Consider the following 26,444-nt stretch of genomic DNA (forward strand, 5'->3'; position numbering starts at 1 on the left):
TCTAGGTGAGAACAAACAAACACAACACATTGTGAATTAATACTTCCTTTAGAATCAAAGCAAGAGTAATCCCACACTGGAGGAGTTCAAGAAAGCAGAGTCTCTTTCTCATTGCTAATCAACACATCTTGTACTTGTTTACCTAGTAGTTCATCAAGTCTTAGATCCTTCTGAAGTCTTTCAATACCATGGGCCTAGCAAATAAGATGAAGTGGAACCGTAATTGTTTTTTCATCATTTGAAAATCATTTTAGCTCTGCATGGACTCTACAAAGTCGATACTAAAGCCCAAATTTGTAGGCAGTGCATCCTGCAAAAGCATGAAATGAACCTTGTGGCAATTATAAGGGAATTGCCCTAGCAAACCTGAGTAGATAGTTATACCTTTTCCTGTCCAACAGTGTGAGGGGAGAAGAAAACTGGAAATGCAGGAGCTCAGCATGGTTCAAATAGTATTTCTGGAGTACAGAGAATGTGGACACCGGGCTTGTCCATGTGGAGGCTGGTGTGGAACTGCAAGTGATCTTTGGAGATCGGGGGAGGTCTTCAGGTGTCCTCAGGAGACCCAGAGCTGTTCCTTCACCCTGCACGAAGGTGTCAGAGCTGTGCTGAGGAATACAGCTTCCACCGCCAGGCCCCTCATTTGGACCCTTTTCTTTCTTTTAATTAAAACAACCAAACCTACAGATTTTTAAGGGACCTTTTAACAATAAAGTAGCAGAGATATTTCCAGGGTCCTGAGTGCACTAATAAGCTTTATGGTTTGTGTCCAGATGGCTTTTGAATGTCTCCAGGAAAGGAGATTCCCCCAGGCTGCCCCCACCCTGCCCGGGCCCCAGGGGCCACCTCCCCTGTCCCACCACTGACCCAGCAGGGATGGCCTCTATCTCCCCACAGCCTTGCCCTGCCCATCCATGAGTTCTGCTGAGCCAGGCCCAGCCACAGGCCAACAGCCTGGCCTTGACCTGTCTCTTTTGCCAGGGAAGGGCCCAGTACCTGGTGTGGGGCTGCCCTGCTCCAGGCTGGAGTGGTGGGATGGGTCCTGGTTGCTGGTCCCTGCCCAGATGCCCCTGGGGTGCCCCCATGGCTCTGGTACCCAGCCCTGAGGAAGCTTCCATCCCACGCAGGCATATTACAGAACATCCAAAGTGGGAATCACTCTTCCTCTTTTGTTTCAGACTGAGAAATGAGCAGGGGAAATGGCAGTCTCCTCTTCCTCATGCTGGCAGTGTGGGACACCCTGGCATTGCCTCCTGTGCCAGTGGTTTTGGAGAGACCTGTTGCAGAAACAGCTCTGCCCCAGGCTGTGGACCAGCATAGTCCCACAACAGCTGTCAGGACCTTCAGCACCCAGAGGGATTCCTACAGCCTTGCTTGCACCTTGCTGGCCTGTGTGCTAGTGACCGTATTGGAAAATGGCTAGGGAATTGGATTTGGGAAATTATTCAGCACATTTCTCCCTGCGGCCCATATCCATGACCCGTTTAACAGACCTGCCTGGGACAGGGTTATCTGAGCACTCAGCCTTGCTGCCTTCTCCTTACAGTCAGCTGCAGACACAAGTGCAATGAGCCACACAGGAACGGCGTGCCCGGCTGCCAGTGTGACAGCGGCTGCAAGGAGCGTCAGGATTGCTGCTGGGACTATGAGGACACCTGTGTGGAGCCGAGTAAGTCACCCTACAGGCAGTGCTCACTGGTGTCCATTTTATTTTGAATATGTTTTTTCATGTGACTGTAATAGAAAATGGGTAATTCTCATGTTTGTGCAGATACACAGAAGTCATGTCACATTTCCTAGGGAGGGAAATGTGACAAAAATCACAAAATCACAGAATGGTTAGGGTTGGAATGGACCACTGGAGGCCATCTAGTCCAACTTCCTGCTCAAGCAAGGTCCTAGGGCACACTGCTGAGGCTTGTGTCCACACAGCTTTTGAATGTCTTCTGGAAAGGAGATTACACAACCTGTCTGGGCAGCCTTTCCAGCGTTCCGGTCACCCTCCCAGTAAAGTTATTCCTGTTCAGGTGGGTGTGGCAGATTCAAGCTGCCTCGATACTCAGGTGGCTAGAGGGCTGTAACTTGATGACATGACAGTACACAAAATCTTCCTGCATCGTTCTCAAATCAGATCCCTGTATTTTTGTCCCTTATGGGTAACCAAAGCATTTGCCACACGTATTTCATGGCACATATAAAGCTGAAGATGAGCATGAGCAGAAATCGTGAGTTATCTTTAAGCAGGGCCCTTGAAACAACCCTGTTGTGCCAGTACCTCTTGCACTTTTGAAAATAAGGGGGCGTTTCCCAGTCGGCTGTGCTCTCCAGCCTCGTGCATTCCTTGGTGGGTGCCTGGGATCAGAGGAGTCCACTCATCTTCAAGGGGAACAGCCTGGTTCTGCATTGAGGGCAGGCTGCTCTCCAGTTACTGTCTCTGCTTTCCCAGCAGCTGTTCAGATATTTCTTCATCCTTATTTCTTTTTCTGCCCACTTCAGCCCTTACTTCTCTTTTTTTTTTTTTGCTCTCTGCTGGAACTTATATGCAAAACCATGAAAAACGTCAGTTTGCTTCTCTTTCTTCTCTGTAAAAGAAATATGGAGTGGTTTTTTGGTGTTTTTTTTCCCTAGATGTTTTTGGAAAGATGGAAGGCATTGAAGGAGATGACTTGGGGGATACCTTTGTAAAATAAATTATGTTATGACTCTGTGTTACAGTTCAATGGCCAAAGAAATAGGCTTTTTCTGTTAAATGAAATCTTGAGTTTTCTTTCCAGAGAAAACTTATAAAACAACTCAAACGGTATATATAAACAACAATTTTTTTTTTTTTCTTTACCTGTTTGGGGGGTTTCCATGCAAAGAAGTTTACATTAGGTTCTGTGAACTGAATCATAATTTTTTTCTTGGAATTTTCAGCCCGATCTTGGAAGTGCACTAATTTCCGTTGTGGTGAGACAAGAATACCTGGAAGTTACTGTTCTTGTTCTGATGACTGCTTGCAGAAAAAAGACTGCTGTGTAAATTACTACAGTGTTTGCAGAGGTAAATCAAAAGTCAAAACGTTTTAAATATAAATTATTTTATGAAATAGATAGATGGTCAAACATTGAAAATATAAAGGTAGATGAATTTGTTTCTCAAGACTAGATTCTGACTGACATTTTGAAAAATTTATGTTTTGAGGTGAATCTTTTGGTATTTTTGACTGTGAAAAAGACAGTTTCTGCAGAACACTGTGAATTGTGTCGTTCTTGAGAAAGACAGAATGATTTGGATACTGCAGAAGTATACCACATGTGGAGGCTTTGGGTTGTTTCCTTTCTTTCTTTTGTTTTTTTCCTTTGTTTCCCCCCAAAAGAGATGGAGACAATCTGAAGTACATATTGTAGTAATCATCCCTAATCTACAATTTCCCATCCTTTTTATTATAAATCTGTTTTTGGAATGGATTTATTATGTTTTACTTATTTTTGAATATCTTTGTTCATGGCTAATTGTTTCATACTGGCTCCAGCTAAACACATGAAGAATAGCACTGGTATAATTCAGTTACAGGAATGGTACTTGAGGAATATGCTGGTGACATAGTATCTGTTATCAGAATTCCTTTATGCTGTGGAAGGCAATAAATTTAAGGCAACTCCTGCAAAATTATTGTTACCTAAATGCAAAATAAAGCTAAAAGGGGTTAAACCACAACATACAGAAAGAAAAGAAGTGCTAAAGGCAGCCCCATTCTTCTCTCTAAGTGTGTCAATGGTACACAGAAAATAAAAAAGGAATAAGTAGTCCAGTGTGGTCAGGATACAGTTTGAATATTTTTTCATTTAAAACCCAATAAAAGCCTAAGCTTTCATAGTGTTTTCTTCTCCGTTTTGTTTGTTTGCTTGTCTGCGTAGTATGTGTGCTTTGTTTTTAACTTACAGTTGTGAGCACTAGTCCTTTCAGGGTTTGAGGGCCTAATAGGTTGCACCAAATTGTTCCTAAAGGTATCTTTAGTCCTACATTTCTGTTGAAGCAGAAAATATTACAAGAAGAGATTTAAAAAGATCATCCATGTAGCTGCTTTTTTTGGTGGTGGGGGGGGGCGGGCCGTGTCAGTGCTAACTCAGGATTTTTTTTTCCTTCTAGGTGAAATATCTTGGGTAGAAGAACCATGTGTGCCAATTGAAACTCCTCAGTGCCCAGTAGGGTAGGATAAAGGAATTTCTCTTCTTAGCAAATAAAATCTTTGAGACGGTCAGAAATACTCCAGTGTTCTGAAACAGGTTTTCATATTTATGGAGAGTAAGGTCCCTGCCCTGAGCAATATTCTGTAGAAATTGTTTGTGGCTAGGAATGTTTGTTCTTTCTAAAACCTTTGTCATCTTGTTCTACATTCATTGATCATTTACAGTTTAGAGCAGAGTACAGGAGTTCAAATTCAGATTGAAATTCAGTTTGCAAAGACCTGGAAAAATTGTTAGAGTTATCTCAAGATTCATTTATCACAAATTGGTCATAGTCCATTTCATGTTACCATATTGTATCTTTGACAATTCAGATAAGTCACCTTATGCAGTCTGTAATAACTGTTAGAATCCATGATTGCAGTTCTTTAGGCAACAGGGTTGTTTGGGGGTTTTTTTGCTCCAATTATTTACAGGAAGAAAGGTGTGTTGAAAAGGGAGCTATAAAGTAGCTGTATATCTACAAATGCTGAAACAATTTTGCTATTTGTGCAGTTTTTCAGAATCATAGGTAGAGGCTAGGCAGAAACACCATTTAAAAGTTGTCCTTGAAGAAAAATGAATTAATTTCTGATTCAGTTATGGTACTTGTGATATTATCCATTATTTTCTTTTATTTTACTGCCAGTTTAGTTTAATTATAATAGTAAGACCATTAAAGTTGTGGCTTCTTTGTGAGTTCCTGCATGCACCTCCCAACATAGGTATAAAAATACACTTTTTAGGTTAACAAATAGCTTGCTGAGTTAACACAGTTTCATAGGCTAAAGCTTGGAAAGTAGTGGAGGGAGGCTTCTTTAAGTGCTGTAAACAGCGTTGCTATATAAAGATCCATTTAATTTCCGATTCAAACCAGTAAGCTGTTTTATGCAGACTGTTTTTATACAGACTACTGATGCTAGTGTGCTTCTGTGTTTTGGAAAGACCACTTTTAATAAGAAACTAACTGGGTTAGTGATCACTGCCTGATGTCAATGTGTAACTTTTTGTTAATATTATCACTGAAAGGATTACTTGTATTTTATTCCTACGGTATTTCTTACCAGGAGGATTGTATATTTGCTCTCAATAATGAACTATTTCTTTATCTCACACAATGATATTAATTCTGGGATGTACATGAATATTCTAGATCCTGCTTATAAAAGCTGAATTTATATTGTTAGAATCTTAACAAGTCACCAACTCTCCAAACATCTTTATGATGATAAACTTATATTTTCTTGTAGATTTACTCGCCCACCACTTATCCTTTTTTCAATGGATGGGTTTAGAGCAGAATATTTGCAAACTTGGAGTTCCTTGCTGCCAAATATTGAAAAACTCAGTAAGTTTCCAAGGGTGTTTTCACTGTTTTCTTTAAAAGTCTGCATGCAACCTCTCTGGTCCCCTTTGATACTGTCACGCATATGTGTTGCTCAGCAATGAAAAAAATCACAAATTAACTCTCTCATCAGTTGTATATTTTCATTATTATATGTTCTGCATTGCTTCTTGTATCTGAGTGCACAGCAAACATGACTTTTTTTTTAACAAGGCCTCTAATATTTGTCAGCAGCTTTTTATTAAATACACAGTTTGAAATAAACATTAAAATACGGTTTAAAACTGAGAAAAAGTTCCAGATAAGAATTTTCCGCATTCTTGGTACTGCATTAAAAAGTTGCTAAATAGCTGATAAGGAGTTGAACATTAAAGTACAGTACTAAGAGGAAATGCATTGTGTTATTGGGAAATTTTCCTCAAAGATTCATTTTCTCAAGTCAGATATTTTAAGATGTTAGTATGTTGAAATTATTGCAGTAAGGCTCAAGTAACCATTTTCCAGTATTTCTGAATATTGTGAGGAAGAGTAAGTTGGATATCTTCAGTTTGTGCTATAAAGGGCTCTAAAAAGTGAGATACATTAGTGCACATGTGGTTAAAATTTCCTGAATATTTTGGAGCTCAGATCTCCAGATACTTTGTACCTGGACAAAATGTCTGCATATTTATTAATTTCTTCTCAGCAGCAATAGTCTAAATTGACAGTATTTTTATCAGTTCTGAGTACATTACATTGTGTTTCTATTTGAAAATTTCCCATGGATATTATGATGTACTACATTTTACTGAATAGTTAACAATCTTGTTTGTGGATAATGAGAGTATCCAGAAACTTGAAGTTGAACCAATGTGCAAACCTGACTTCTCGGGCAAATGGTTTATTCTCTGAAGTCATTCTGACTGGAAGGAATTGAATCAGTGGAGGAATCATGAATTTTGAAGTCAGTAGTCAGTTCCAGTCTTTTGAAACAAGGTGAAAAGGAAATGCCAAACTGGCAAAAGGGATGAATACCATGCTATGTTTATGTTTCCAAGAAATCCTTTGAAACAAGGAGAGGTCTAATTCAACATTGCTCATATTTGTGGTCAATTTGAGCAATTGTTTATGCACACTCGTGCTTATATTTCTCAGAAATCTACAGGAAAGGGAAATACCTTTATTTGCAAAAGAACAAATGTAGTGTTGATTCATGGCATAAAATCTTTCCTCTCTATTAACTCCTTTAACCTAGAACATTCAGTAGAGCTAATCAAGCTAGTTGTTATAGAATATGTACACTATTGATATAGATTCTTTATAGATCCTTCCATAGAAAATTTTGCTGAATTTCTCATGTCTTTATAAATTATTCAGCCCTTCTTCAAACACTCTCTAAGCCTTTTTTTTAAATCTGTATCACATTGGAATAGTTTTGTTGAAAAATTTCACACTTTCATTGTTTAGGTTGCTTAGTTAAGATGAGCTTCTCTTCTTTGACTGAAATGCTCTACATCAATTAATGTGTGTTTGAGCATGAATGAAATAATCATCTGGTTACAGCTTAATATAGAACTTTGTACATGTGAGTTAGATGTAAAAACAGCATTAAGGCATCTTCCAGTCTTCACATTTTTGTTTTGTGGGTAAATAAGTTGGATCCTACAGTGGATTTAGACACTACAGATATTTGTGTGCTGAGTACCTTTGATTGATGAAAAATAATGCAATGTTTGGAGATACAGGTAGGACACCTGGAGTGGGATTTACTCCAGGGCAGGACACCTGGGGAGGGGTTCACTCCAGGACAGAGCACCTACATTTAGACATATTCTTGGAAATGTCTGCATGTGAGATGTCTACTTGCTCACTGAAGTCAGTGCCTTTATGGTTAATACAGTCTGTATAGTGCAGTGCAAGAGCCTAGAGGACAAGTCAGCTCAATCAACAGAAGGAGGGTGCCACAGGACAAATTGTTGCCTTAATCTGTGTTTTTAGTATACTTCAGAGTGCCATGGCCTTCAATAGCTGTGTCAGGAGAACACAGATCTTGAAGAGATTTGCATCAAAACTGTCAACTTTCATGCAGATGTCTTGAACATCAGAGGGTTTCTCAAATGACACCTGGCTCTAGTGCTTAAGCCACTGAGTCCTTCCCTGCTTGTCACCAATCAGCTCTGCAGAGTATCTTGTTTGGTCTGACCTCAGGCTTCATTCTCATTGCATAAACATGCATATCTAGGCCACTTAGGATCTCAGAAGCATCTGAGAAATTTACTTGGGTTGGCAGACAGGATGTAGAAGCAGCATCTGAAGGCCCAACAGGATCATCAAAGATTTCTCAATGGACCTTAGGCCCCGAGGCTTTAGGCAGCTGAATTGGGCATCCAGGTCCACTGACTGCATCGGGACAGTAAGCTTAGCTCACAAGGAGGCACGAGGATTGTATGAGTCTTGTTTTGGAGTGACATTTCTCCATCTAAAACTGCAGGAACTGATTGTAGTGATTTTTGTTTGTTTGTTTTTAAGACTCTTTGTTTTCAATTAAAAAAAAAAAAGTATATTAATACCTTGATCTGTTGCAGAAACATGTGGCACACATTCAAAATACATGAGAGCTGTTTACCCCACAAAAACCTTTCCAAACCACTATACTATTGTCACAGTAAGTGAGAATTTTTGTTTTTCCTTTTCATAATCTGGATAACACAGAAAGGATTTTGTGGTGCCTGTCTTTTAGTGGGACATGAGAACTCATGCTATAGATATAAAAAAGAGAGAGATGCTGAGATGGTACACACAGGCATGATCTGTGTGGCTACACGTGTGCTATCTGACCCTGGCCTGTGAGCCGGTTATTCCTGATCCTTGTCAGTCTAACTGGATATGGGTGAGCATGGGTAAGGACACAGCCTTTTGATGATAGCATTTGTTAGGGTGGGTTTGGCAGCTGATAAACAGCCACATGACATACAGGGTACCTAACCTACAGCACATCAGATTTTAATTGGGCTGGGAAGGAAATATGGAAGCTGGGGAATTTGATGGGCACACTGAATTCATTGGCAGGAAGCGTATGATTTGTGTGAATTAGGAAAGTGTTCTATGATAAAACAGTTCTTTCAAAATTGCAACATTGCAGCAGTGTGCATTGAAACGTAGTTTAGGGTCCGTTTGACTTTTGGACTAAGCATTTTATTTTGTTTATTTTCATTTTACAGGGATTGTATCCAGAATCTCATGGTATCATTGATAACAACATGTATGATGTACACTTGAATGCGCATTTCTCACTTTCAGGGGAGGAAAAATTCAAACCTGCATGGTGGAAAGGGCAACCAGTAGGTTTGTTTCTCATATGGTATTTATGTCCAGAGTGGTTTGTGTCATATAATAAAACAAAACAAAAAGGGAGTAACTATCAAAACTGCAATATATTTGCAGCAAGTACTAGCTAACCTGTAGGCTTCATATAATAGGCTGCCTACAAAATAGTTGGCTTGTTATGGAAGTAAAAGGACTCTTAAAGTGTTAATTCTGAGATGTAAAATTTTTGTGGCAGTTAGTAAAAAAAGACTGAAATATTTTGGCTAGCACTGGAATGGACTTCTTGCCATAGGGAGCCATAGTAAATTTTTGGTATGGTTTGATTTTGGGGTATTTTTTTTCTTTGTCTTTTGACAACTTGCTACAAAATGAAATTGGTTTCCAAATTACATCTATTTACAAATACACCTATATCTATTTGCAAATGTCCAGGCATTTAAAAGCAAGGAAGGGAGTACCAAAGAACTTAATTTCTGAAAAAAAAGTCAATTATATATAACATAAGACACATTTCATAGCAACCCCAAATTTTACCTATGGTTATGATTAATATTATTAATTTACTAGAAATATCAATCTCTAATAATGGTGCTGAAAAAACCCCAAACATATGCAATATATAGTATACCTACTTAATCTACATTTATGTATGTGTGTCTGTGTGGTCATGTTTATAGTACACTCAAATACCCAGGTTTTGGTGCTCTTTTTTTCCTGAAGGATTCCATCATGTTTGTAACACAGCCAGAGCTACACTTTTTAGGATTAATAGAAATATGCCCTCTTATAATAAAATCATATAATTAGAATCTATATCTGAAATAGAAATAGACACAAAACAAAAAATTGAAACTAGTAGAATAGAATATTTCAGTTGGAATGGACTTACAGTGATCATCTAGTCCAGCTGCCTGACCAACTCAGAGCTGGCCAAATGTTAGATCACATTTTTAAGGGTGTTCTCCAAATGCCTCGTGAACACTGACAGGTATAGGGCAGCAACAACCTCTTTAGGAAGCCTGTTCCAGTGTTTGACATTGTATGTGTTAAAAAATGTTCCCTAATGTCAAGTCTGAATATCCCTAAGGCAGCTTCTTCCATCTTCATGATCCTGGGATTTGCCACAGGAAAAATGATCACTGCCCATTGCCAGTTATGGAAATACCTATATGATTTTTTTCTATGCTGAGAATATCCAAGAAATGACAACATCATTGTTTCCACACTAATTTTTCTTCAGAATGTGCATGTAGGAAACAAAACTTCAGATCAGATATGGTCATTAGGTAACTATGTGATGTGTGAAAGGAGAAGTAAAAATGCATGCTTGCAGCACGTTTCTACTTTTGTGATCTGAGGTCCTCCAGTGGTGACAAAAAATCATTTGTTTGTATCTTTACCCAAAGGTCTGGCTGACAGCAATGTACCAAAATTTGACAGCAGGCACCTTCTTCTGGCCAGGCTCTGATGTTCCAATTGAGGGAACATACCCCACCTTGTACACCATATACAATGGGTAAGATTTTATAGGGCTTGTACTAAATTCCTGAAGATTACTCCAAAAATCCAGACTGCTATTTGACAGTTGAAGGAAATGAAATACAAGATTTTTAAACAAGTCTGACAGATAAGTGCCATGCCACATCATCCTGGCTATGTCATGGAACTACCGAAAATACTTGAAATTTTCAAAACCAGTCAGAGGATTCACAATGAAGAAGTCAAATGGTACTGTATATTCTGCTCTTCTAGACATTTTGGAAGTTTCAGCCAACTGCAAAACAGTAGGAGAGCATCCTGGAACTGATTAGTAGCCACCGCTAAGTTGCACCAATGATTGCCATATTTCCATGAATAAAATCAACAGATATTATGTAGCTCTTTAAAAATACTTGCAGTTGACAATAAACTTACAGATAACCTATACCCTAAGACAGTGAACACAAACTAGGAAGCCATGGCAAGAGGCTATGGGAGACAGAAATTAATTGAAGAGAGAATGCTGGATAGGGAAGCTACTGAAGGCAGAGGGGCTCTAAATCAATTTCCTCTGGCCTTGCTTGCATGTTTGGTAATGTGCACACAGCTGTTGAATCATAGTTCTTGTATGGCTTTTTCTAGTCCGTTCAAAGGTTACACGTGAAATTGCCTTCATAGTTTTTGTGACATTGTTTTTGTTGTGGGTTTTTTTCTGTTTGTGTTTCTTGCAGTTTGTTTTGCTATGGAAGGCATTGATATTAGTAAACTATTTCTAGATTTTTGATGATTGTGATGACTGCAGTGTATTTCCCATGATTCTTCACATTTAGAAAGATAATCAAAAGCAAGCATAGAACTGCAAGTCTCTATAGATAACAGACTTTGCAGTGATGTGTAGGATTGGTACTCAGAAAACACCTGAGTACTGTAAGTAACTAACACACAGCTTGTGCGTGACTTTGAGGGAAAGCAGAGCTATTTAATGGGTGAATTCTCTCATCAGAAACAAAGCATGATCTCACAAAGACTTCGATGGGATTATTACTTACTTTTAAAATATGAAAATCCAATGCTTATACATACTGAAAAGAATAAAAATTATTCTACCTTGTATTTCAAGTTTATTTCCTGAACTTAAAATATCTTTTTTTGCATGTATTTATAAATATACAAGTAGTCTCACCAACACAGATTTGTGTTTGTAAAATCAGGGTCTGTCTAATTCGCCACTTAAAGTGACTTACATTCAAATAAAAATGGGACTAATAAAATTAATTACTGTACCTTGTTAAAATGCATCATTCTTAGTTCCAGATCTATGACTTTAATATATGACTAGAGTATGGACACTTTCTCTGTATCTAGGAATTAGAAGTGGACGGAAAGTCTTGTTAACATCGTATTTTTTTTTCTTCTTTTCAGTTCGGTTCCATATGAAAAGAGAATTTCAGGAATACTGAAATGGCTTGATAATGCCCAACCTGAGAGGTAACACTTTGTAATACCTTACCTGCTTTGTGAGACTATAGCTTAGCTTTTAATGCTTAGAAATGGAAATTTCTGTCGGTGTTTGTGAAACATGGAATCTTCCTCACCATTTCAAATGATTATTTGCTGAACTTAAGCCTGTTCTGTAAGTATAGCTGTGATAAGACTGTAGGTACAAAAGATTAAAAAGTGAACATATATCTGAACAGGACATACTGTCGTATGAGTTTTATCTTATTGGGTTGTCTTTTTTCTTGGTGCATGGCCTGTAGGAAACATTGAACATTCAGTTTCTAGTCTAAGTATATGGATGAAAGATTTCATAGGAAGGCTATTGCACAAGAAATGTTAAATACATGAAAGTAATTGCAGTAAGTAATTCAGGATAAAAAGTAAATGTCAGTGCTGATCATGATGTTAACTTTGTGACATATAAAGAAATGAAATCTTTTATACGATGATTTGCTAATAAAGTCTTAATGTATTTGCAGTTGGGATGTGCTCTCTTGAGCCTCACTGCATAGTCAGGAAGAGCTATTTCACATGGTAGTTCCATTTACATCTCAGAAACGATTGTTTGCTCTGGTGTTTGAGATCTTGAATTTTTCCGAAGTGATTTCTGGGTACCCATAAAAAACACCGGATTATGTTACTGAAATTGTAACTTCAAAGGGCCCATGTTGATTAATTACAGATCTCAGAGGAAGCTGAATGCTTATATTTGCTGTATGGACTTTTATCAAGGTTTAAAGAGGTTATTTATAATACTTTTAAAATGTCATTTAATATTGCTTTTCAAATGCTGCCTCTAAATTCTCATAGTGTTCCATTCTTACTTATTTGTAACTCAAGGCCTCATTTATACACTTTATATATTGAAGAACCAGATTCTTCTGGACATTCATTTGGACCAGTTAGTGCTGGTGTAAGTAGTTTCTATATTTTTCTTATACTTAATTGGACTAAAAATGGTGTTGTACTAGAAATTTAACCAGTTTATAGACCTGAGAAGGATAGTAGGTGAAAAAATGCCATGACTGTTTTATGATTTTTATTAAGAACTTGTGCTTGTGTTTGAGCCCATTGTTATGATTCCAACACTGTGTGTGAATCAAAAGACCCATAAACCAAACAGAATGGCAGAAAATCATTTCAGATCATACTGTTAGAAAAAATATTAATATTTATATTTAGACTGAACTTTAATTATATTACAAAGTGATATTTAGAGGCATGTGGCCTGGCAAATCCTCAGAGCTGTCTTTTGTTTATTCATAACATTGTACTTCAATGTTTGCTAATATGTAACCCAAAAATATTACATTTTTACTTGCGTGAAGTCAAAACATTAAACCTTTAAGGATCTTAGTTGTAGCTGGTTTATCTCACAGGTAATCAAAGCCTTACAGGCAGCAGATCAAGCACTGGGGATGCTCATGGACGGACTTAAACAAAGAAACCTGCACAAGTGTGTAAACCTCATTGTTTTAGCTGATCATGGTAATGTACATACTTAATTTTTCAATCTAATTTTACTGAGTCACTGTTTTCTTCCTCTGTGCAATATGTGGGCTTAGTAGTGTTAATCCATTTTATAATTCACTTTATCTTCATTGCCATAAAAAAGATGGCTGTTTCTATGTTGCCCTTTAGGGATGGAGAAGACCTACTGCAAGCAGTTAGAGTATATGACCAATTACTTCAAAACGGTGGATTTCTACGTGTATGCTGGGCCTGCAGCTCGCATTCGAGCACGTAATGTTCCAAAGGACTATTTTACCTGTAAGTGTAGACCAACCCTGGGATTGAACAATCAATATAGCAGGAAATAAATAAATAAATAAGGAAATGGATAATCAGTAGTGATCAGCAGAGTGAACAGCTTTCTGTTTCCCTTAACTTGGCTTCAACATCCATGGAAGTTGTTTGGGTTTTTTTTTTCCAAGAATGACCACTTTAGATGAAATTTGGATGAAGGTTAGAAAAGATCGTTGCAGACTCTGATTTGTGTTTTTTTGGCATGGAAAGATGAAGTAAAGGTAGTTTTATTGTTTGGGACTGGAGTTCAGGGCTTTCATAAGTGTATGGCTCTTCACAGATTTTTTGTGCAACATTGACAGAGTCAGTCTTTTTGAAGCAGTATTTCTAACTGTGTGTACAAAGTTACAGAATCTGAACCTTAGCACAGTGGAATCTAAGCCTTGGTTAAGCCCTTCAGCTAATATCTCAAAAGAACAGAAAATTGAAACCATGTGAGCTAACTCTGACTTGAAATAGATACCATGCTACCAGACTGGAAAAAAAATCCCAGAACTTTCTGTATCAGGGAAAAGAATGGAGAGGTATTGTAAGAGGCATAGTTACTGCAGGTTGCAAATAAGAGCTGGGATCTCATTGTACTTTTTATTCATATTTTAGAATTGTACTTACAGTTGAAGGCACAATATTTTTATGATATAAAGCAGACTTTCTTTGGTTTAAGTCAGATAAAATCAGAGTAATGAGCTGCGGAAAGAATGGTCATGTTTTTTGTGTGTCTCAGTCTCAATAAAATTGTTGACTCATTTCCTCTAATAGTCTTAGATTTTCTGTAGGAATTTTCCTTCCATGAAGTGCTCAGATTTGCTTTATAGAAAGTTAATGTCAAACGGTTAAATCACTCTTTCAAAATGTGCGAGGTGAAGATACCAAGATAGACTGAAATTTTCTCTGTGACTGTTGCTGGAAGCGAAATACAAGACAACTGCTCCAGGTCCTGTTCAATGTGAAAAATGTTAGACTTCAAACTGAGGTTAGATGAGAGAAAAAACCTCAGGTCTGGTGATCTGTCAGCTTTAGGTGTAGGCAGTCATCACCATGGCAGTTTTCTACAGTCTATCTTGATGTACCCAAAGTTCTAGTTACTTCCACAGGCACACTTACAGGCAGTGACCATTAGAAATGTAACATTCCTACCTGTGGAAGGCTATAGTTGACACAGTCTTCACAAGCTAATAAGGAAAATTTTATAGACAAAAAGTGTGTTTAAGTTTTTTCTCATGAGGCTTTGTCCTTCAGCTGTTCAAATGTATATTAATCCATCTTTTCTTTTTAACAGTTGACTCAGAAGGAATCGTTAAAAACCTCACAGTGAGTAAATATTCTCGTAACTTTTACTCATAGCTACTCTTAATAGGAATCTGATGAAAAAACACAGTTTGTAAAAAAATGGAACTATGGTGCCAGTTTGAATAGTGTACTGACTCCAGTGTGCCATGGGAGGCAGTTCTGGAAGTTGTTCAAAGATGATGCATAAAGGTACTTACTTCACTTTGAAAGAGAAGTGGCTGACTTCAGGGGGAGAAACCAGGGTGTATCTTCATGGTAGAACAGAATACAGCACAGAGATGCTTTAGACAACAGGCATCTGTTAGCGCTGAACCAAAAGTGCTGCACTCAGGCTAAGCTAAAGTAACTTTTCCACACAACAGGTAATGACATTGTAGAGCACATTGCCATGAAGTGTTGTAGAGGCTGGAAATAGAAATAGAAAGGGGGAATTTTAGAGACATTAATGCAGGGCAGCCCTGTAAGGGCTTTTAAACCTGATCCACAAGGAACACCTGACTTTAAAAGTCCCTGAAGCCTAGGTGAAACTAAACAGGTACAAGAAAGAAGCTTCATTCAATACTTGGCTTGTTCTTACACACTTTCTCTAAGTGTCTGATTCTGGAAGTTTTGGAGATCTGCTTTGAAACAGAGTACTAGGCAAGATGGGCCTTTGGCATCAGGCAGTATGACTCTCTTAGGATCTTTTGACATATCACTGAAATACTTGCAGTGCTTTTATGTATGCTGCACCACCACAGGGTCCTGTACTGGTAGTTCTACTTGGAACTAAGCCATGCTGAGTGGATGTAGCACTTGAGGGCACATCCAAGCTTGCCCGTGTCTCCCATGTGGGTACACTTTGACAGCTGAGTTCCGAAGGATACAAACAAAGAAATGCAGAGCGGAGTGCAAACCAAAGGAAGACCAAACCTATTTTTTTTACTGAAAGGTGTTAAGATGTGACAGTGCATGTTTTTTCCTTACACTTTTTTAGACAGATAATTCACTGCCTTTTTTGTTGTTGTTGTTGTGTCCAACATATACATTAATACACGTGGGATGAATGTGCTGGACAAACTAAAAATCTTGTAGGACAGTTGTCTTTTTGTATTTCTTTCCTTTTACAATTTACAGTGAGTTAAATATTTAAACTGCTTGCTCTCAGTGTGTTGTCATAACTCCCCCTTCTTTTCTTCATTGCCAGTTTGTTTTCTATTCTGTGGCTTGTCCTGGGCTAAGTAGTAGACAGGTGTTGTGGTATATTTAGGAAAAATGCTTTCAGTTTGTAAAAATTCTGGACTCCTAGATGGGTATGTTTCCGATAAATCACCACTAGAGGTCTTCCTTTAACCTGTTGAACATGCGGGAGTAGGCTCAATGGCTGGAAATAGCTGAAGGCGCTTTCTCAGTGCTACATCCCCTACCTTGCTGTATGATATGGAGTCTGTCATATCAAAGAGCATGGTATGATGGGAATATCACAATTTGCATGTTCTCAAGCTCAGCTGAAACTGCTACTGCTAATAGTTACAGAGATGTGACATCTCATGCCTTATGGGAATAGCCTGGTGTAAGGACGTGTCCTCCTTCCTTTTCTCTTCATAAATGGTTAGTGTACTTTGTCCCTGTCAAGTTACTAGAATGAGTGCTTTTTTCAGAGAAGGGAGTTGTGTGTTGTATATTAATTGCTAATGAATAGACATAAAAGTCGTATGTTGATTTTCTCTATTTTTCCTTTTAATTAGACCTCTTCTTCTGGGCTAGCAAACACATCGAATCCTTATTTTTCATGTTCCTGGATTCCTCTGTGCTTCTTTGATGACTACTGAGGCATGGTTACTCTCATGTCACATCTTAAAGTCTGCATCCTGTGCAGAGCATACAATTCTAGTACTTAGAAGTGAAGATGTCAGATCAGACCCCAGGCATGGTATAGTTTGCACAGCCTATGTGGTAAAACAGGTCCACTTCTGTGGCCTACCCAGCTTCCTAGCAGCTCTTCCCTTAGCATTTCAGGTATTCTGGGTTATCCCAGTGCTGGATGCCTGATCAGGAGCAACACTTCTGAAATGTTGCCATGATGCTTGCAGCCAGCTGGAATGGCTTCTAATGGCCATATATAGTTAGGTCTTTGCAGTATCCCCTATGGTTATCATCAGGCTCGCAATTCCAAGCTCTTCCATGGCACGCCTGCTAATGCAAGTGTTATATTAACACACTAAGTGTCGGTGTAAAAGCGAAGACCTTTAGCTAACAGCTGAGCAATGGACATTTACGTGTTCAGGCTTGCAGCTAAAACCCTAGACTGCCCCATTGTGTATAGTTGGCTTGCTTTGTTACTTACTGTAAAGTGACTGAAGGTGGCAGAAATAAACTTCCAGGGAACTTTCTCTTGTAAAGTGTGATCTTATCAACTAGATACCAATGACATTATTACAGAAATAGAGACTAAATATTTCTACTGAGTATCTTCCAGCCTTAGGTGTACTTTTACCACAATATTTGTGGACTTGCTATACATATTGTATGTAGTGTATTTTCGAAGAGTTCCAAAAAAGTGTCGCTTTTCCTTGCATTGCTTCTGGGGCCAAAAATGACATCTACAGGTCATCCGAGAAGCTGTCTGTGAATAATGGGCTTTGTGCTTGCATTCCTGTCACTGAGATGTTTGTGATAATTTTGAATGATGGACGGTTTTTGAAGCTGAGCGAAACTCGTGACTGGACTCTTTCCTCTGGCACAGTGCAGAAGATCCCCTCAGCACTTCAAGCCCTATCTGACTCCTGACCTGCCCAAACGGTTCCACTATGCTAACAACATTCGTATTGATAAAGTTCATCTTTTGGTGGATCGACAGTGGCTGGCTGTGAGGTAACATAATTTGTGTGATTGTTATGCTATTTTTTTTAATCCCACTCTCATCCCTTTAATTTCCTTCACAGATGCTTCATTTCCTGTTGTGCTTTAGACTTGTTACATTTCCATGTTTGTTACAGTTAAAATCATACTGTGTAAAAAGGAAACATGCCTCATCGAAAGAAAGCCCAAGAATTAGTGTGATTCAAAACTTAACAGTCTAATACAAGAATCATCATTGCTCCACATCAAGTTTTTACCAAAAGAAAAAAACATTTAAAAGAAAAAAAATTGATACTACCTAACAGAAAAATTCTCAAAAATAGTGCAAACAATAATGTAAGATTTTTACACAAGGTATTCCCATATTTAGCCCTTTTCTTGGCATTGCAGTCACCACCCCTCAACTGCCCTTCTCTAAGGCTGATTGCTTTAGTCTGGTGCACGTGTGGATATGGCCAATGATCAGCATTAGGAGTCCTTCATCAGGAAGAATAGGACGTTGAAGTTTCTGCTTCCTCACTCTGTGATTGCAGTGGGGTTCTTCCTATATGCATGCTAACAGTACAGCTTGCCCATTCTTCACTAGCCTGCAAGTTAACATTACATCTCAGTTCAGTAGACATGGTGCACTCTACATGTGTTAGGTGTACTTGCATTATCACGCAAAGATAAGCTGAAAAGGTAAAAAATTAGACATAACTACCTGGTCATTACAAAAAATTGCTGCAAGAGTGAAACATTAAAAAAATAACTCTGAGTAAGTCAAGAGCAGTTCAGACAAGGCTTAGACCTGAGGCTTTGAAAACTCAATACAGACATCTGTAGTGTTTGCAACAATACTGTATTTACTGAGCTACAGTATTGCCGCAGGAGAAGCGAGATCCAGCTTGGAATTTCAAGACTGCTAAAACATTAGAAAATGCCTGATCTAAATGAATATGCAACTTGATTGTTTGTTTTGGTGTAGCCAAATAATTGTCCAGGACATTCAAAAAGAAATGTGCCCTGAAAAAGTCTTATCATCACCCTATTTTAAACTGTGCTCAAATGTTCTTGAGCCTCTGAAAGCAGGATACATGCACTTGACAACTGTGCATTGAATTAGCATGGAGTGACTGTCTCTTTATTCTTCCATGTGTCTCAGCAATGGGTAGATAAAAATAAGGTTTAGTCACTATGTCAGAGTATTCTGACATGTTATTAATTCTGTAACCCAAGCCCACATTATCCACATGTCTCTTTACCCTTCAGAATCCATGATGAAAATGCACTGTCGTGTAAGGCAAATTCTCTTGCAGTCATATTCATATTATTCCACAGAGGCTAACAGCAGAGTTTTCCCATGGTAAGTTTTCTGTTAAATGGGTGTAACTAGGAATTCTTCCTAAACAGATTACACTTGTTCTGCAACTTGTAGCTAGGCAAAGGCCTCAGTTCAAAAATAGCAATTTTTTCAATTTATTTTGAAAACATTGTTTCACTGTACACTCATATCCATCTAGGATAATTTATTACTGCCCACAGCAATTTCTGTTAAAGGAGAAAGAGATCTTCATAGAAGTGAACAGTGATGAACCATAAGTACTGCAGTATGATGGCAGAGTCAGTTCTTAAGGAATGATTGTGTCTCTGAGCCACAACGACTGTTACTAAGTGCTTCTATTTGTGTCATTTTTATTCATACTCTGTGATGGTTTCTCCTTAGGGATGCAAGTTACACATATTGTGATGGAGGTAACCATGGCTATGACAACGAATTTAAAAGTATGGAGGTAGGATGATTTCTATTCAAGTCTTGCACTTTCTTATATACAAAATCATGATGTGCCAGGTAACTCACCAGAATACAGAATAATGATAGTTTTTGCAGTGTACTTTTTCTTTTCTGTCAACAAGATGTGTAAAGTGTTAACACATACTAGGTCCAAATATTTGTATTGCCTTTCATCAATGTGTGCAAGGCCTGTTTCTTTGGGGTCCTGTAGTAAAACCAGTCTGGGCTTACCTTACCTGCTTGGAGACCGGTAGACTACTGTAAACCAAGTCTACCATGTTTAGCTACAGGACACTTAATTCTTTTGTTTTGTCATTCTTCCACTGAGGCAATGACCAAAAAATCTCCATAGGCTCTGGCAGTTCATCTGAGCATCTGAAAGCCTGTATGCTCAAATCAGTTAAATCTCATTGTCTCTGCTTCTCTTACCAGAGTTAATCGTATCACCAGAACAAAAAAATAATTAGCATAGCCTGTATGTTAGTATAGCCTGTGTTGCTGTTTCATCTCATTTTCACTTCTGGTTACAGTGAAAGTATTTTGAGGTCTTGAGCTTTTGGTTTTTCATGTACTTTCTGTGATGTGAACCTTTAACTAAGATCAAGCATGCCACTCTTAAGTCTCATGCCTAAGAATCAGATTCTTCTAGATCTTTACAACAATGTTAAAGCCAAATGTCAGTGATCAGAAATATGGTGAATGTTTGTATGGAAAGAAAGGTAAATTCTGGTTACCATGAAACCTTAATAATGGATAAGCTTACTGAGGTGCCACAACCAAGGCTTTTTTTTTTTTTTTTAGTAAAGGAGCAAAATGTCATCTTTCTATAATAAATTAAAAATTCCTTTTCCATTATGGACACATAATATTATTTTAGAACAGATCATTGTCCTGTTTAGTCATGTTTCCTGTATCTCCTGGCAGGCAGCTCAGGAGGCTCCTAAAGCAGTAGAAACTCCTGTGAGACTGTACATAGTTATCAGTGTTCTGCAACAAGGCTTGCAGGCTCCAGCAAGGGCTGTCCAGCACTGTACCATTGGTGGCACTGATACAGGTCTCTGCTGAGCTTGGAATGGGCCTCTGCAGTTCCCTGCTCCTCTCTTTAGCCATGGACATAGACTCTTAAGTGACCCAAAGACTTCAGAGTGCAGCAGGTAGTAAAAAAACACCCCAAAACCAAGTAAGATTCATGATACAGTTTAAAATATCATGCTAAATGAATTCTTGTTTTGCAATTTTCTTCAAATTATGTGCAATGGTATAAATTTGCCTTCCTTACCAGAACAAACATGTATGTTTAACTGTTGTGACTGTAAAAATACTATATTTTGCCATTGTCTCAGTTTTCATAAAGTGCAACTGAATTGGTTTTGGATTTGGATTTCTGAAGATAACCCATTTTTTTAATATTGCTATTACATTCTAGGCTATATTCTTAGCATATGGCCCAAGCTTTAAAGAGAAAACAGAAGTGGATGCTTTTGAAAACATTGAGGTTTACAACCTTATGTGTGGTGAGTAGAAACAATCCAGTACTTTAATGATAAACTACTAGTGTTTTCAAATACCAGTGTTGTAAGAGCTAAAAGAAGCATAGCTAAAAATTGAGAGAATTCATTCAAAAACAAAACACTGAAGCCATGCTCTTAGGCCTTCTTTACAGTGCTAAGAGATTAACTGCCAGAAGTTGTTCTGCTTTGAAGGTTTTTTCTGATTGCAGAAGAATTCCATTAAAGAATCAGGGGGAACCACACCTGCCACGTGGGTTTGCTCTCAAACTGATGCCTGTGGAATTGTGGATAAGAATCTTGTAGAGAGCAACTGCTCTTGCTCATAACTTAGGATGGACCATTGCAGTCCCAGCAGCGAGCAATTAGGAAGCATGTGCCTCAGAAAATACGGATTAAAGCATCACACAAAAGTGCAATTGGCTACTACAATGTTTCGCAATGTGATGCACTTGCAATAACATTTATAGTCTGCATTAGACCGTCTAATCTTATGAATGTTATGACAGTGTATAAAACTGTATCAGCAGTACTCAAATCTATAATGACTAAATCTTGATGCAGTGGAAGATAGCAAAGAACCTTCAGACCTAGAAATTTGCAAGTTGGTGGGAGTAGTTACCATAATACTTTAAATAATGGAATAAGCTATTTCTTCTACATTTAAAATGACTAGGAAATGAGTAGAATTGGAAAGAGAATGACTTTTTTAAAATACCATTTTAGTCTTAAAATATGTTTACAAATTTCAAATGTTTCAACAGATTTGTTGCAGATAGTACCAGCACAAAACAATGGAACACATGGCAGCTTGAATCACCTCTTAAAGAAACCTTTTTACAATCCTTCACATCCAAGGGAAGTCTCATCTCCCTATTCATGTCCAGTTTCCAATCTGGCTCCTGCAGATGACCTGGGATGCAATTGCACACAAGTAAATAGGGGTTTCTGGCATCTTTTAATCATCTCTGTCAAGTGTGTTCTGCTTGCTTTGTTTTTTTCTAAGCAGTGGACTCATTTTGAGCAATTCTCTTTTATTTTACAGATCTCAAATGCGTCACAAGAAGTACTGCTAAACGAGAGGTTAAATCTCACCGCAGAAGAAAGTAAGTAGCAAAAAATGAAGAGGGCAGCAGTATTTTTAAATCTGCACCTGGTTTATACTTTATATCACTGGTTCCAGTGGAAATTTTTGCAACGTTAATTACAATTGAAAGTGAAGTAGGAAAATCAGGTCAGGAGCACAATTTTTTTTTTATTTTTCCATTGCATTTCTTTAAAAAATGCTAAGGAGCTCTGTTAAAGCCTCATGTATGTATAAGAATAGGATTTGAGTCCCATTAAAATTTTGGAAAACACCATACGGATTTCAATGGTCTTGGAGAAAATCTGAGCACTGTCAGGCTATGTGCCATAACTCTTGTTCCTTACCCTGCATGCATTACTTTGCCTTTCTCTGATCAAAAATTCTCATAGATACTTCTTTCTGCTTTTTTTTAATGGTGTTTCTGGAAATTTTGGGAAACACTGTAATGCCTCCTAGTCAAATAAGATGTAAATTTCACCTCCACTTGGTAAGATAAGTTCAAAATATTTACATTGGTATGAAATTTCAAAGAAACAAGAATTTGCTAAGCTGATATATTGACTTTTGTACATTAAACATAATATGAAAACTATTTTCTACATTTTTTATTCTACTTATAAGCCTAAAGAACCACATGACCAGGTTTACTGTTGGATCTACTTGTATTTTCTGAAGTTTAATTAACAATTTTTCTTAACCCTTTGTGCCATCCCAAATGTTATAGAAGAATAAATCGATAATTATTATTTAACTTTTAGTTAACAAGGCAAGCTCATCTCATTTGCCATATGGGAGACCCAAAGTTCTTCAGAAGGAAAATGTCTACTGCCTCCTTTCCCATCGTCAGTATGTGAGTGGATACAGCTATGATATCTGGATGCCGCTGTGGACTGCCTACACTGTGGATAAGCCTGTAGGTTATCAAATATCAAATATCTACTATCTATCAAATATCTACTCTTAAATATGGGATCTAATGGATTAAAAATGTGGAATTCATCAGGAACCCTGTTTAAGGGCTGGTGGATGTCATGTGACTAAGGCTTTTGCGTCTGAAAAAGTGTCTTTGATATCATTTAAATTTCAGCTATCTTAAAATATAGTTTGGGAAAGTGGGAATTACGATTTGTTAGGGACACAAAAGAGATAGGAGAATAGAGCTGCTGGTTCTATTAAGCCTGTTCTGTAAAAGGGATATGCTGTCAAGACAATGGTCCCCTTGCCTGTCAGTTCCTGTGGAAAAGCAGGGTGTGATTTTCCAAATCAGAATTTCAAGCTTTCCTATGAGTACCATGATATTTTTCCTATTAAATATCCTTTGTGCAACTCTACAAGACAGTTTGCACTAATGCTTATTTCTGTATGTTGTCTGCTCTCTGTTACATGATATCACTTCTGAAAAGTGTAATTATAGTTGAATGAACCTCTGAGTGTTCAAAGGTATGTGGCTCTGGAATAAATTGTTTGAGTTTTCAGGGTCAGTAAATGAATGGACATTCATGGGCTTACTTGCCCTTATAATTTGACCCTTTTTCTAAGTTGCCTTGTGGAAACTGTTTCTATGTTGATTCTTCAGTCTGAAGAGGACTGTTATTGATGTCTATGTGATTTCTTATTTATCAGTACAAATATGAGGAAATTATTGTAATTGCTGCTAAAATGTTAGTATTTCAGAAAGTTTCACTCCATATTTTCTACTGATTCTTCACTGTCTGGTTGAAGGATCAGGAATTCAATCTTAAGAAGGGTAAAAGTCATTTAAGCAAATGTCCATTTCAAAAGGACTCTTTATACTTCATATTTGAAGATCTGCCCTTAAACCTTTCTATGAAAGTGCATTACACAAATGAAAGCTAGTTAATTGTGGGCATATTTTTTGTCTGATTTTGCTTTTAAAAGATTAAAAAGTCCCATCAGAGCTGCAGTCTTCTTAATATTGAGCTTAAAAAAAGCTCAAAAGCCCAAATAAATTTTCAGACATTTTCCTTTGTTAAAAAACAAATTCTCAGTTAGCAAAGAATCATAGAATGGTAAGGGGTTGGAATAGACCTTAAAGATCATCTAGTCCCAACCCAGCCCTGCCATGGGCAGGGACACCTCCCACTAGACCAGATTGCTCAAGGCCTTATCAGACCTGTCTTTGAACACTGCCAGGGCTGGGGCATCCACAACTTCCCTGGGCAAGCTGTTCCAGCATCTCACAACTCTCACATGAAAAAAATTCTTCCTAGTATCTAACCTGAATTTCCCCTCTTTTGATTTGTACCCATTACTCCTTGTCTTATCAGTACAGTTCTCGGCAAAGAGTCCCTCTCTGGCTTTCCTGTAGGTCAACTTCAGGCACGGGAAGTGTATAAAGAAAGTTCCTGCTCAACTTAATGTCTGAATTAAGAGAAATACATATTTTGCAGGAGTTTCTAAGAGCAGTTCGTGCAACGTTGTGGGAAGCAGTGAATGGTTGGGACTGAAGTATTGGAGGATATAGGTCACAGCAGACTCTAATACAATGATGTATGTTTTCTATAGAAAGAATAGGAAAGAATAAATCCCATCTGTAATAGTGTCAGAGACACAACAGTGAAAGGCTCTGAGTGTAAGAGCTCACACACTGACTTACCTTGCACAGTAAGCTGAGATTATGATTTTTTATTATATGTGCTAATCGAGAGAAATAGGCTTTGTAAATTACAACACCTATGTGAGGACAGAGATAGAGCTAATGCCTTTGATTGTAAGATTTGGCAACAATACCTGGGAATGACAGAATTTGTATTGCACCCTGGGTTAATTATGTTTGGATGCAGCCTGTACAGTGCTTTACACAATTTGCAAGATGGGGTATATAAAGAAGTGCTTAAACAGTAAACTAGGTAATGCAGGCTGGAGTTTTGCTGGTTTTGTGTGATTTGGAAGTTTTGAAACTGGATGAATAACATACACTTGCTGATCTTAAATAAATGGCATCAGATAGTGTTTTGGTTGCTTAGTATTCTGAGGAATAAGGAAAATTTAAGATTGAAGGACATTTGTTTTCTTTCTTACTCATCTGCCAGGGAGGAAGGCACATTTTCTTGCAAAAAGACAAGAACTCCTGAAGGGGACTGAATTTGACATAAGACACCACAGCAGATGCTTGAATTCTGTCATGTAATGCAAATAACTCATACTTCTTGACATTAATTACAGGCTCATCAAAAAACAATAATCTGCATTAAAAAAGACAATTCATGATGGGATAGGCACAGCCATTTTTTAGTTTTAACTGCTTTCTTCAGGAAACATTATGGTTCTTTGACCTGAAATAGGAGGAGCCAAATTGGTGATGAATGTGTTTTGTTTTTTTTCTTTGCCACATGATCTGTTCAGGAGTCAAAGGAAGACTTTTGTCGTCTTTTATGTTTCATTTCATATGGTATATATGTTTTCCATTAATGTACAACCTGACCATAATATGGCATCTACTTGAATTCTAATAAAAGTGACTAAATGAATTAAATCAAGGAGTGCAAAAAGGGATGAGAAGAACATTCCAGTTCTTTATTTTTCTTGGTTTTAATTGATCAAAATAAACAATGTACAGAAAATCAGATTAGATGTTTAACTACTGTTTATAAATGTATAAAGCAAAATACGTTCCATTCTTACCAAAATGAAAATAAGTTCCATGTAAATGAGGATGAGAAAAAAAAGTTAAACACGGAAAAGCATATTCAGATGATTTAATGTTATTGTAAAATTATGAAAAAGTGTGTATAAGAGGTTACAGGAAAAAAAGTGAAGGTTATAGAAAGAATTATACTCTTCAGAATCACTTTTGGCCAGATCTTAGCATGTTAACATGCTTTGGTGAAGTTAGTGAAGCCAGTAAAATGTACTAAATTTACTGTGTATTCTTTATCTGTAAATCTTAGCAGCACAGATTCTTACAGAAACTGCATCCTCAGATGCCAAGATGAGGTGATAGTGTAATTTTTATATACTAGCTGCTTTCCAGGAGGATGTGACATCAAGTTTGTGTTTCCAGAAATATGTAAAAGTGATGAATGAGTCAAATGTGTAATCTGTTTTTGCCTAAGGTATAGCCTTATTTTGCTGCTACAGTTTTACATGGCGCATAAGGATTTCCCTGAATTACCTAAAAACACAAGTAGAAGAAAAACACTACCCAGAAAACATTAGTGTCCAGTACTTGCATTGACCTGATTCACTATGAAAATAGGAGAAGATTCAATGAAGTCCATTCTAGAAAGTTAAAACCATACAAAGCATTGGCTTAGCCACAGCCGTGGGTGTAATACTT

At 37.7% G+C, this 26,444-nt stretch overlaps 1 protein-coding gene across 3 annotated transcripts in view; it reads left to right on the top strand.

The window, feature by feature from the left end:
* ENPP3 (ectonucleotide pyrophosphatase/phosphodiesterase 3) overlaps positions 1–26,444 on the top strand; it is a 37,066-nt gene that overhangs the window by 3,651 nt on the left and 6,971 nt on the right. The window contains exons 3-20 of one of the 3 annotated variants that reach the window (XM_032101731.1): positions 1,547–1,669; positions 2,917–3,042; positions 4,132–4,192; positions 5,459–5,556; positions 8,118–8,197; positions 8,754–8,873; positions 10,266–10,375; positions 11,761–11,826; positions 12,679–12,751; positions 13,218–13,326; positions 13,480–13,608; positions 14,924–14,955; positions 17,660–17,787; positions 19,481–19,547; positions 20,976–21,063; positions 21,822–21,991; positions 22,103–22,163; positions 22,903–23,057. In XM_032101731.1, coding sequence (XP_031957622.1) covers positions 1,547–1,669; positions 2,917–3,042; positions 4,132–4,192; positions 5,459–5,556; positions 8,118–8,197; positions 8,754–8,873; positions 10,266–10,375; positions 11,761–11,826; positions 12,679–12,751; positions 13,218–13,326; positions 13,480–13,608; positions 14,924–14,955; positions 17,660–17,787; positions 19,481–19,547; positions 20,976–21,063; positions 21,822–21,991; positions 22,103–22,163; positions 22,903–23,057 — 1,796 coding nt within the window. Of the gene's footprint in view, positions 1–1,546; positions 1,670–2,916; positions 3,043–4,131; positions 4,193–5,458; positions 5,557–8,117; positions 8,198–8,753; positions 8,874–10,265; positions 10,376–11,760; positions 11,827–12,678; positions 12,752–13,217; positions 13,327–13,479; positions 13,609–14,923; positions 14,956–17,659; positions 17,788–19,480; positions 19,548–20,975; positions 21,064–21,821; positions 21,992–22,102; positions 22,164–22,902; positions 23,058–26,444 lie in introns of those variants that run through there. The other 2 variants (XM_032101732.1, XM_032101733.1) reach the window with 2 other exon arrangements.

Source organism: Corvus moneduloides, chromosome 3 (genome assembly GCF_009650955.1).
Source record: "Corvus moneduloides isolate bCorMon1 chromosome 3, bCorMon1.pri, whole genome shotgun sequence".
NCBI lineage: Eukaryota > Metazoa > Chordata > Aves > Passeriformes > Corvidae > Corvus > Corvus moneduloides.